The following is a 13,230-nucleotide window of genomic DNA, read 5'->3' on the forward strand; positions in this document are numbered from 1 at the left end:
CCCAAGCATTGTTCTTTGTGTTGTTGTGATTCTTCTTCGTTGTCGTCCGTCACACCAAAAGACCTACTTTACTGCTCTGTACTGACTCTTGCAGGCCAGGAGAGGTAGTGCAAGTTGTCGTAATGCGCATGCGTCGACCCCCTGTGTACGCGTACATGGCAAATGGAGTATACTTTGAAAGGCTATACGTTTATAACACATGGCTCCTTTTTAAATAACATCTTGCTCAACAAATCCAAACACATAGTTCTAAAGTACAGATGTCAAAGGTTATGGTTTGAACCAGTTTTGCTCATCATCATCCTGGTCATTCTTTTGCTCACCTGTAATGGACAGATGATGATTTTATGAATATTCATAATGTTGTTATAGGCTGTACCAATCCTTTAATGATGAACAATATGTTAATGTATCTTAGCCAATGATTTTGCTCTGTTTGGTCGTATTATAATAACATGTAATCACACAGGAACGACTGCTCTGCTCTCTTCTCTTTGTCTTTTCTCTGTTACTACTTTTCTAGAACCTCTTTGCAGAATAAATTCTCTGTTGCTGCAAGCTTTTCTTCTGTCTTGGAATGAACTCTGGCTTATGTTTTTTATTTGAAGACTCTGCATGCCTACACTTTGGCAATACCACCAGATTTACCATTTAGAACACCTGTAACATTTGAGCATTTTATGATGTCAGTAACATACACTATATGGCCAAAAGTTTGTGCACACCTGACCATCACACCTACATATATTCCTTCCCAAAACTTGCCACAAAGTTGGAAACACACAATTGTATAGAATGTCTTAGTATGTTGTACCATTAAAATGAGTAGTTATGTGTAGTTAAATGGGCTAGATTCTGGTTCACTCCACGTCACTGAGTTCAGAGCGAAGTGTGTTTAGTTTATCAGGAATCAGATGTTATAACTAGGATTATAGAATCTGATGAAGAAATTAATGAAGGATTATGAAAAAGCTTCGTACATAAGCCAGTTTACATTATGACAAAGAATCACTAATGATTTCATTATGCTGCATCAACAAACATGCACGTTAACTTTGTGCCACACTGTAGGAGGTACAGCAGAATGTTGCCACACTTGCCTTCCTAACTGATTACCTTGCCATTGCAACATCTTTTTTGGATAACAAAAATCCCATTGCAATTGAGCATCTTGACATCAAGTTAACAAAATTTGTTTAAACCACACCCACTAAACATCCCTAACAGACACAGAAGTGTACGCAATTAAACAAGAACCCATACAACAGACATAAAGATGAACTGTAACTATTGAGTGTTTGTATGTAGCAATATTTTATCATCTTCAGAGAGTTCATACCGTATATTTCCACATGTCTGTCAAAAGGAAAATTCATTTTATTGCACTATTACTTTATTTTAAAAACTATACACGAATGAACAGTACTGAGGTAGGAACATTTTTTTAACAACAACAACAACAAAAAAGACCAAAATACACCACTTATGCCGGATAGCAGTTATTAGTTCTTTATCTCAGTATTCGCTGATTTAATTCATCTGGACTGCAGGAGGATGGTAATAGTGCATAGATTAAGCAACAGTCATGAAGTATATTGCCCACTCCCTGATCCTTCTGCAGCATTATTCAGGCAGCATGGGTTACACTTCTCAATGAGTGGCAACAGTTTGCCCTGTTCATGAAGCTGTCGCGTATCAGAGCCTCCTCCAATGCACTGTCCATTGACAAAGACTCTTGGGACCTGAAAGAAACCAGACAATTTAAAAGCCATTTAAACCATTTCAAAGCCAACTTAGCTACATTTATTTGATTTTTGTATCGTTGTTACATTATAGAGCCTTAAGTTAGCCATGTAATTTATACAATGACAACGCACATAAACGAACGCGAATGCCTTACCGTTCTGGCACCGGACATTTGTGCTAAAGCCTCTTGAAGCTGTTGGCCGTTATGATGTTCATCCAGTTCAATCACCTTATAGGTAGCTCCTATTTGATTAAAGACATTCTTGGCCATCTTGCAATAAGGACACGTTGTCTTGGAGAATATAACGACGCAGTTATGAGACACCACATCCTAAATGCGGGGGGGCGGGGGGGCACGACACATGTAAGGAATTAAACATGACAGGGTGTTATAGGTAAAAGATTCGTGTCGGGGTAGTGGCATCACACTACCCGAACATTTTTGTACGCATTTGTACGCAAAACTGTATACGGTACCATAATGAAGGCGAACTGTATGTTTGTCTTCTTTATGGTAGCGTATACAGTTTTGGGTGTTTTTATTTAATTTTTTTACGAACGCTTTAAGTGCAGTTGATTATTTGTAATGCTGTACGTGCAAACAGACGACTGCTTGAAGCCGTGGGCTGCGTCTCAAACCGCGTACTTACCGTCTATATAGTAGCCGTGATACATGTATTTTTCCCCACTACAGGCCTACAGGCAAGTATGCGGTTTGGGACGCAGCCGAACTCTCTTGTTTGCCGTAAAACGTAAAACTGCCGTGTGTGATCGTGTCCTGTCGCAAAATGTGGTGAAAACTCCCACACGACGCTCATAATGTGATTAAGGTGTTTACATGTCTGTAATACACGTCCATAATGCGATTAAAACAGGAGTACTCCACACGTCTTAATTCGATTAGAGCTTACTTCGATTATGACCTTAATTAGATTAAGGTAAGTAAAAATTGCTGTTTACATGGTAGTTTCTTAATTAGAGTATGGTCTTAATCGGGTTAAGAGCGAATTATTGTTGTCCATGTAAACGCACTGAATGTGAATTACTCTTCCCATAACAGCAGGTCCTGAAGTGTTTTTTTTTCCTCTTACACCACAGTGACTTAGCCAACAATTACAATTTCTAATCATTTATTAATGAATGACATGCCAGGGTTTTTAACCCTTTACATTTACATTTAGTTTTATGTGACATCCATGAGACAAGTTAGTTCCTGTTATCACTTATAACAGCTAAAGCACTCACACTGAAAACTCCTCCCATAAATGTGAAACATCCATCTCCTAACAAAAAACGTGATCATATCGATACGCTTTTCTTTGTTAATTAAAAACACGGTTTTTAAGACTTAGATTATACAGATCAGGGGTTCTCAAAGATTTTATAACCAGGGAGCCCTTTAAGTGTAAAATAAATTCCAGGGTACAGTACAGATTTATTTAATGAACATTATTTAAATGCGTACAATAATATTATACCAATTTTTAGACCGATAGAGGTTTCCGTTCCTAAACTTTCCATATTTAAATCATTTACAGGTGACTTTTTTTGGTTTTGAGTCATTGGGGTTTGGATTAAACCCATTAAATCCAAGTGACCAGTCCAACTGACCACCATATAAGAACTCGGACCTAAATACTCGTTAATCAATAAATAAATAAAATTCTTATAACCGTTGTTACTTAAAATTTTTATATATATATATATATATATATATATATATATATATATATATATATATATATATATAAATAAAAGGTCACACACCAGAGCCCACTTTGAGAACCACTGATGTACCCAGTCGCCCTACAAGTCCACGTACATGAGCTGTCATGAGCGCATTAAAACAAGCTTGTTAGATAAACTGCAGTCAGATCTGCTGTTAGGGGAAAATTCTGACATCATAAATCTGAAACCAGTGAAGAAAACAATGCTTACCTGTATAAACTGTATATATGTCTGGTTTGAAAACCTTCCAGCACTAGTGGACATGAAGTTTCCCATCCTAGACATATAACACACAGCCTTCATTAGGATTAGTTCAGAGTGACACAAGCAGAAAACAAGCTCTATTAACACAACTGTAGGAATGTGAACCTTGCTGGATGATAGGAGAAGCATGAAGCTGACGCAAAGGATAAAATCAGCGTTAAAATAACGAGTTTAACTACTTGAACCATCTTTCGATGCTGTAGTTGAGTAAGACGCAGCAGTGTGAGAAGGATTGTCTAAGTACAGCTCATCTGATTATGGGGAGAGATTACCGTTAAAGGCTCCTCAGATACTGTTACTGACCAATTCATGAGCTTCACTGCTTTAGTTCTGTTGAATGAGAGTCAAATACATGGCAGAAAGTGTGACAGTCTATCGGCAGGTTTAAATGAACAGTGTGGAGGTGTTTGGACTGCAGCAAACGACTTACTGAGAGCGAGAACACAGCGGTCATACACTGTTAAAAGGACACCATGATAAAAGACCTTTGAGTTAGGCTGAAACCTTTCCCGACTCGTACAGACAATAATAATTATTTTTTTTAAGATTCCGATTTTAACAGGTTACATAAAACAGTGGCTATTTTACCTTTGTTTTGTTTTGTTTTGTTTTTTAATCGTACCTGCTCTGTAGCATTTATTTTATGTCCGGGTCACTTTTAGCAGGATTTGTTTTCAAAATAAAAGTCTCTTTTTTTTCTTAAACAAATAAATAAATATGCATATTGTTGTATAATGCTCCCACCCCCACCAACGGAATGTTGAGGATATAGTATACACAAATATGACATATTAGTTTAAACTATTGACATTACAAGGGGCTGACAATTTTCTTCATACAAAATTATATTACACTCAATTAACGTTGTGGATTTTTTGTTTTTACTTTTTTTTTTAAACTTTTTTTTTTTGTCTTTAGGAGTTTAATAATCAAAATAAAACATGCTCTCTCTCTCTCTCTCTCTCTCTCTCTCTCTATATATATATATATATACATATATGTGTGTGTGTGTGTGTGTGTGTGTGTGTGTATCTCGCTATATATGTATTTACTAGTATATAAAGTAAAAGCTCAAACAGGGTTTGCATTCTCCTAAAATAGTCAATATAATAATCGAAACTGCAGCTACACCGCTTCATCAACTAAAGATGACATTATAAATAAATAATGTTTATTGTTCATTTATTAATGAGATTTATAAATAATAATAATAATAACAATAATAGTAGTAGTAGTAGTAGTAGTAGGCCAGGGAGCCATCCGGCCTGCAGTTGACCATGCAACCACCAACCAGCCCAAACCCAAACCCAAACCCAGTGAGAGAGGTAGTCCGAAGCCTCCATCTTTGCCCCTAGCATGTGTACCACGTCGAATTTGAGTGGCTGAAGTGCCAGATACCAATGAGGGATCCGCTTTCTTATCAATTTGGGGATGCACCTGCCCATGGCCCAAGTGGGAACCCAGACGCTGTACTTTCACCCATCCAATTACACACGTCTCTGGATTTGCTGTGAGTCCCACCCATCTCAAGGATCTCACAACAGCTCTCAGATGTTTCTGCTTCCAGTCATAATTGTAAACGATAACGATATCTAAATAATCAGTGGCATATGCTTGGTGTAGGTGGAGTATTCTGTCCACGAGACATTAAAATATTGCTGAGATTCCAAACAAACCAAACAGAAGGTTGACAAATTGGTGGAACCCAAACAGAGCGGAAAAAGCGGTTTTTAATGGGATATTGGAGTCAAGGGAATCAGTCAATATCTCTTGGTTAAATCCACTGTCATATAAAAATAAGCCATGTCTAACCTATTAAGCAATTCATCAATACTTGCAATTGCCATCAAAAATGGACCAACTTGTTGACCTTGGATACCAAGACCTCTGGGCTGCTCGAATCACTGGAGGACTCCTTGATTACTCCCATGTCGAGCATTTGAGACTTGACTTCATTGCAAAACACATTTTTTTGTTTGGGTAAGTTGTAGGGATGGCTTAATTCCACCACACCTGGAGGAGTCTTGGTGTGGTGCTCTATGAGGTCCATGCGACTGAGTACACATTGGAGAAAATCCCTTGTACCCTGGCAACTTGTGCTGTCTTGGACAGTGAGAGTTGTTTTCCACAAGAGACCAGGGTGAATTGGGCTTCAATTTATTGTGATTTACTGTGCCTCGAGTCCCAGCTCCTTCCTCTTGGTTTCACTGTCATAAAAGCCACAGGAAGATTGAGGTGGTATATTTGATGTCCCTTGCTCTATTTGTTCACCTGACCACATAGTCGACTTCACTGACTCAGCGTGTGACCTCAAAGGGTCCTTGCCACTTTGTGAGTAATTTAGAACTTGATGTGGGTAGTAAAACGAGTACCTTATCTTCTCATGCCAATTCCTGTACTGCACCTGAGTACCCCTGTCAGGTTTGGAGTTATGCTCTCAGGTCCAGAACATACTGAGTTTCGTTTTTGCTGTTAGAAGGTCCCTCCTCCCAATTTTCCCTAATGCCACCTAAGACGTCGTGATGCTTATGCATATATAATAATTTGAACGGGGAGAACCCCGTGGAGGCTTGTGGGATCTCTTACTGCAAACAACAGGGAGTTCGAGCCACGTATCCCACTTCCGAGCCTCATCATGAATGTACTCATGAATCATATTTTTCAAGGGTTTGATTAAACCGTTCACCAGTCCATCCGTTTGCTGCTGGTAAACACTTGTGTGATTCGATTTAATCTCTAGTAATTCGTACAGTTTGCTAAGTGACATAAATGTAGTGATCTGGTTAGTCCTCTTTCAGGATTTGAACTCAGAGCTATGGTATCGCATTACGTAGTCCACTGAAACTAACTTAAATCGAATCTTATCTTGTGCAATCGAATTAAATCTTGTGCAATCCGTTCCAATGGTCCGATGAGGCCCATGCCAATTCTTTTGAAGGGAACCTTGATTAATGGAAGAGGGCACAATGGTGCTTTTGCGGTGGCTGGCAAATTCAGAAGCTGACAACTGTTATGTGCCGCACACGACCTGCGATCATCGCCGCAAATGCCCGGCCATGGGATTATGATGAGCCGTATGCAACTGGATTTTCTCCCCCAACTGTTAAGGTTGTATGGCGTTGAAAAAGAAGAATATAATCTTCACAGTGCTGCCTGATGTGTTCAGGTAGGAGTTTGCCCTGTTCAGTAGATAGATAACCACATCATCCACACCAATGCCAAACTGTAGTCGGCAGCTTTCACCAGTGGTTGATCAGACTTTTGGGGTCTTCATTATGTGTGATGTTAAGGCCACCATTTGAAAGTCACCATGGTCACATCTGGCTTGCTCATTAGGTATCTAGATAAATCTGGTTTTCTGTAAAGCTAGTTTGTGACAATGTCTATTGTTAAAATGCTATACTAATTAAATTTAATTTAACTGAAATTTGAATTGAAGTATAGGATCTGATGGCAAACTGTGCAAAAGCAACAATTGGGCTTTACCAGTAAAGGTATATTTCTACAGTGACTTATGTGGACCCGATAAAATGGTCAGAGTGCATATACAAGGCAGGTGTTCCTAATAAACGGCAACTGAGTCTATATGTAAACATCATATGTATGGTATGCACAAGGGATTTTCCCAATTAATCTCTGTTATGTAATCCACCCAGTATGCTTTTACCCGCATGCAAGAAGAGCAGAAACCTTATATTTAATTCATTGTGAATAAGCCATGAAATGAGCCATGAAATTTAAAAACAACACTTGAATGTCTGACAGCAAATGACTGAGGTCAGAAAGAAAAATAGGGGTATGTCCTTGGTTTTTTTTGCTTCTGTTTTTTTTCTATACAGTTGCTTCTTATTTTCCTCTCGCCATTTGCCCCTCCACCTTTATCTGTGTCTGCTTCATCTATCTCTCACGCTTTGTGGTTTTTTTCTCTCTCTCAGTGACATGGTCTCTTTTCTCCGTAACTACCCAACCCCCCTACACACACACACACACACACACACACACACACACACACACACACACACACACACACACACACACACATCACATTTAACAAATGTACAGATCAGTGGCCAGTTGCCATGGCAGTGGAACAACCCAGTCATTTGGATGCCTGGTGCTTCTCAATAAATGAAAGCTCCCTGCTGAACCAGGCTATCGGAAGCTACATAAGAGCTGATCCAAAAGGATTTGATGATGAGGGTGTTCATAACCATGATGGACCTTTGGAGAGCTGATCAACTTTATTTAAAGAGTACTATTCAAATAGACTAATTATAATAAAACAAACACTGTGTTTTAAATTAATCAATAATTAACATTTCTGACATTGGAAAATGAAAAGCACTATATGAAATATTATTATAATGAACAAAATTTAAGATTAAAATAAAGTCTGTTCACGACAGTAAAATAACCACTTACCCAACTAAAAACAGAAGATGTTTGCCTGTAAAAACACAAGAAAATGAATCTGAGGAGAAGCCATCTTAGTTAGGTTTCTTCCACAATGAATACATGTCAAAGCATGGCCACTGGTTTGGACACAACCTATGTTTTCTATCACTACAAAATTGACAGACACTGAACAAACATTGCACTATAGGGCATAGTTGTAATAAATAGGGCATAGTTCAATAATTATTTAGGTGCAGTGTAAAAAAATATTCAAATTCCTCTGAACACAGACTTAATTATGTGGCAGAGCCAGTAGGAAAATAAAACACTGGCAGGGCAGAAATCTGCTGTTGTCTGGGATGGACTATATGTCTTCCTTTTAATTTTATTTAAGTAGGGAAGGTCCAATTAGAGTTTATTACAAAAACCTGTGGAAAGTAGAAACCTTCTAGAGACCTTGACATGATTTAAAAATTGTGAACTCATTGTAGTTCAGTTTTATTTATATAGTGCTTTAATGATAAACATTGTTACAAAGTAGCTTTACAGAAGTGGGTGGATTTAGCTTTCTAATGAGCAAGTCAGAGGTGACAGTGGCATGGAAAATTTCCCTGGGACAACACAAAGAATCAAAACAGAACCAGAACCCATCCTCTTCTGGTTGACACCGAATTATAAATTGTTACTATTCCACAATTATATACTATAAAGTCAGACAGAACTGAGCTAGGTTAAAAGAATGTTCAGCATGAACATCAGACTCTTTCTCATTACAGTTTTTAGGTACAAGTTTTTTGTATCCAAGTAAACTTTTCCATTGAAGAATGCATTAGACTTTGGCATAAACTCTTTTTAGTAAATGTACTTTTTAAGATATCCATGTGAGACCATCCAAAGCAGCAGAGAGTGAGTTAAAAGTGTATGAAAACCCAAGCAGAAGTAAAGCATCAGGATGAATGAGGCAGGTCTGAAGGTCAAAGGGAATCAGCATCAGACCGCAGGAGTAACATATAAAGTTTGGACCAGAAGGGTGTGTCCATGATAGTGAGCGAATCCTGTTATGTTCTGAGACCCATACTGAGTCTAAAGTAGACAAAAATGCTGCTTTCAGAGATTGTTGTGGAATATCAAAATGAATATTAATATCTCCAACAATTGTATTTTTAATTTTTTTGCCAAAAAGTTTATGTTTGAGAGGAAGTTTGCTAATTCCTTTGGAACTTCAGAAATTCCTGGTGGCCTGTAAATACTAATTAGTTGAATAGATGATTGTATCTCAGAGTTTCCGTTAGCTGGTAAATACCGGTTTTTGACCGTTATAAATTCTAAAAAGACTGTCGGACTGCCGGTAAAAATATTAACACGAAGCAGACATACGTTAGACGGGGTACGTTCATAATTGCACACCAAAATGTGGTCTTGGTGGGCGCACGGTGGCTTAGTGGTTAGCACGTTCGCCTCACACCTCCTGTGTGTGCGGAGTTTGCATGTTCTCCCCATATTGCAGAGGTTTCCTCCGTGTACTCTGGTTTCCTCCCCCAGTCCAAAGACATGCGTGGTAGGCTGATTGGTGTGTCCATAGTGTGTGATTGTGCCCTGCGATGGATTGACACCCTGTCCAGGGTGTACCCCACCTTGTGCCCGATGCTCCCTGGGACAGGCTCCAGGTTCCCCGTGACCCTGAAAAGGATAAAGCGGTATAGAAGATGGATGGATGTGGTCTTGGTCTGCACAAATTTTTTCCATGTGCTTCTCCTATAATGTGTATTCTGATTTGCTCGCATTATTCAAATAACTCAACCGTGTACACACGCCTTTGTGCTGGTCTACTGTCTGTCTGTCTGTCTGTCTGTCTCTCTCTGTATGTATGCCTATGCCTGGTTTCTTGAGGCAGACAATGGATGGTTCGTGCAGCAGCACCCTTGAAAGAAAAAGTATATTTCTCACAATTATTTATATTATAGGGTTATTCCCCCCAAAAACACCTGAATAGTCTTTCTAACATTCCCAAATGGCAGGCGATTGATGCACCGGGCTGGGGTGACACTGAGGGCAACAGAAAATATAAGCTATGTAGTTATGTTGTTTTGGGGGCTTTTCGCATTTTTTTAGCAAAAAAAAAAAGATAAAATCACTCCCTCATTTGGGCGCCCCCTATGGATGGACGGCGCCCCAGCATTTGTCTATTCACTGGCCAGCCCTGGCCCCATGCAATGGTGGCCCGGTACTGCACAACACAAGAAAATATAAAAAGCAAACATAAGTTAACAACATGACAGAATAAAGACACAACACAACGGAAATGCTCCTGACCACGAGGAGGAAGCGGAGCCCTCATTTGGAGCGGCCCTCATCTGGAGTGGCATATAAATTGACTAGAGATGCGGGCCGTATATCGAGCACTGAAATTCTTTCTTCCACAATTAAGAGGTCACCATGTGTTAGGTGATTATGTTCACGCCCCCTGTTCAGGCAGGCGCAATTAATTCTTCTCTGGGCAGAGGGAAAATTCTTGTCAGTGAATGCAGTGTACATTCTGGGCAACCGGAATGTGGGGACAGACATCCTGTCGAGGCAGGGGCTGAGGCCCGGGGGTTGGAGGCTCCATCCACAAGTGGTGGAGTCCATATGACGGAGGTTCGGCCAAGCAGAAGTGGATATGTTCATCTCCAAGGAGACAACACACTGCCTACTGTGGTTCGCCCTCACTCCTCCCGCACTCCTCCCAAGTAGGGACTTTTTGTCTCGTGGTGTGAGGAACCTCAGCTAGACCCAGTGAACTGCGTAATAGCTACAGTCCTGGAGTTCTTACCAGGACATTTCTCAGCAGGGTTGGCTCCTTCTACAATCAAGCAAAGGCAATATATATATAAGGTTGGAAGCAGGAAAAATGGGCAAGCATAATGGTAGGTCTTGTGGGGTGTTTTCCACTATGCAGTTGTAAGTACCTACCAAAAGTGGTCCAAGGAAGGACAACCAGTGAACTGGCAACAGGCTTACTGATGTGCATGGGAACGAAAATTAGCCCATCTGGTCCTATACCACAGACGAGCTTTTGTAGCAAAAATAAAATAAAAAGTTAATGCTGCAGGATTTAAACGATCTGCTGATAACATCTTGGCAGTGTTTCTCACAGAACTTTGTGAGACTGTCGTAGGTGGACCTCTGACCCTCTGGGGGATCCAGGGACATGTGCTCCCATAAGAAATTTTGTACATTTTAAAGTGAAATGCATCAATCTGGTGCACTTTGAGAGCAAAATTAAGAGGCTAGCTCTATGGAGAACTTTGTGTTCTAATAGTAATTTAATCATAAACACATTGGTTGTATAGATACGAATGGTGATGACACAGGAAAAAAGTTACACCCACAAACAAGGTAAACAAGACAATGTTTAACATGGTTCACAAATGGTCAAGAGACAAAATTGACTAGAGCATACATTTGAGCCATCAAAGAAATGAAGCAAAAGTGGTTACCTATGTTGAACTGGTTTATTTTTTAGAAAAAAAAATATACTGGATGAGGAGAGGGTATGGTGGTTTAGTGGTTAGCATGTTTGCCTCACATTCCTGCCACCGCCCTGTGTGTGCAGAGCTTGCATGTTCTCCCTGTGCCTTGGGGGCTTCCTCTGGGCACTCCGGTTTCATCCCCCAGTTTAAAAGATCATGTGCTGTAGGCTGATTGGCATCTCTAAATTGTCCGCAGTGTATGAATGGGTGTGTAAATGTGTGTGTGATTGTGCGCTGCAATGGTTTGGCACCCTGTCCAGGGTGTCTCCCACCTTATGCTCTGAGTCCCATGAGATAGGCTCCAGGCTCCCAGAGACCCCATGTAGGATAAGCGGTATAGAAAATGGATGGATGAGGAGGACATGGTATTAATCAGCTCTCCCTGTATCCCTGTTGGCAAACTTTGCATCCTGAATATGGACATTTAATATTCCTGGGATTTGAGAAAAACAATGCTAATGCCCTTTTGTATTTGAATTACTCTGGGCTTGGCCCATTAATGGAGGCTCTCAGGTAGGCAGCTAGGTGCGCTCCTTTTAGCCTGTTACAAAGGTCTGATTTGACCTGAAAATGGCACACTGTTTGTACTCTTCTTTTAGTTAAGAAGAATATGCAATTTTCTTGAGCAGAAATATATTATTTGTAGCTTTATATATTAGGCTAAATGCTACACCTGTTTAGAATATATAGGATATTGTCGTAATTGTGCATTTACTGGCTTCATATTTCATCTGTACAAAAGTTTCTATCTGTTAGTTATGTATGGAGACAGAACACGGAGGTTTGTACAGGATATTCGACATGCGGAAGGTGGGAGTTATGAACACGCAATATGATTGATGGATCAGTAACGAATCATCTGTCTGAGTCATCGATTCTGGTATCTAGACAGAGGGAGAGCATTTAAAGACACTTCATGCTCATCAGATCACATAATTTAGTCGAAAATCTATAGAAACGAGAATTGTCTCATCATGAAATGTCGGAATCAATCAATATTTCTCCAATTGTGCACACTTTTAGACTAAAAGCCCTAATGGACGATGTTTGTGTTCTGACCACAAATAAACGGAATCAGACACCACTGAATATGTATGTGTCTCGTTATTTCATTCAAAACATCAATAACTACCAGTTTGATTTTGCATGTTTGATGTGTATTCCTGACAGAAATTAAGAAATTACTGTTACTGTAACTGTTTTATCATTAACAGTGGTCAAGTATTGATGCTAGACTCTTAAATCCTTCTAATGATTTACACTTTGTCAAGATTAAATAAGATTGTTATGGTAATAGCATGCAGTGAACGTGAACAGGAGCAATCAACAACAGTTAAGAGGTTAACGTTACTTACCTCGAATGATGTTGTGTCCTCAGAATGCATTGGTGTCTTGGATGCAGCCAGGTGGTTCCAGTGTGTGTGTGAGCATAGGTGTGTACACCAGGGGGGAGGGGAGGGGAGTGGTCTGACTGACTTGGAGTGGGAGATGCATTGCCGAAGCATTGGCTTATTTTATGTTATTATGAAAAGTGTAAAAATAATACTTTCGATTCATTAATGAAACTATGGCAGGACAAATCAGA

The 13,230-nt window shown here is 39.7% G+C and overlaps 1 protein-coding gene across 8 annotated transcripts; it reads right to left on the bottom strand.

The window, feature by feature from the left end:
• Nucleotides 1–372: 372 nt before the first annotated feature.
• Nucleotides 373–4,392, bottom strand: glrx2 (glutaredoxin 2). Of its 8 annotated transcripts, XM_053634356.1 has the most exons (6): nt 4,327–4,388; nt 4,169–4,195; nt 3,844–4,068; nt 3,685–3,751; nt 1,901–2,077; nt 373–1,742 (listed from the first exon to the last, which is right to left on the bottom strand). In XM_053634356.1, the coding sequence occupies exons 3-6, from the start codon at nt 3,924–3,926 to the stop codon at nt 1,584–1,586; spliced, it is 486 nt and encodes a 161-aa protein (XP_053490331.1). In that variant the 5' UTR covers nt 3,927–4,068; nt 4,169–4,195; nt 4,327–4,388; the 3' UTR covers nt 373–1,583. The 8 variants fall into 8 exon arrangements, with proteins under 8 accessions (XP_053490331.1, XP_053490330.1, XP_053490336.1 ...); XM_053634361.1 differs by having other exon boundaries at nt 374–1,742; nt 4,011–4,068; nt 4,169–4,353; XM_053634355.1 differs by having other exon boundaries at nt 3,844–4,347.
• Between the last annotated feature and the right edge of the window lie 8,838 nt (nt 4,393–13,230).

The sequence above is a fragment of the Ictalurus furcatus genome, chromosome 10 (genome assembly GCF_023375685.1).
Source record: "Ictalurus furcatus strain D&B chromosome 10, Billie_1.0, whole genome shotgun sequence".
In the NCBI taxonomy this organism is placed as follows: Eukaryota; Metazoa; Chordata; class Actinopteri; order Siluriformes; family Ictaluridae; genus Ictalurus; species Ictalurus furcatus.

Excerpts from the sequence above, each read along its gene's own strand:
- glrx2 (XM_053634356.1), bottom strand. The coding sequence starts at position 3,926 with ATGGTTCAAGTAGTTAAACTCGTTATTTTAACGCTGATTTTATCCTTT. Across the intron at positions 3,752-3,843 it reads TTCTCCTATCATCCAGCAAG|GATGGGAAACTTCATGTCCA; the intron begins GTTCACATTCCT and ends TTATATGTCTAG. Across the intron at positions 2,078-3,684 it reads CATATATACAGTTTATACAG|GATGTGGTGTCTCATAACTG; the intron begins GTAAGCATTGTT and ends CCCCGCATTTAG.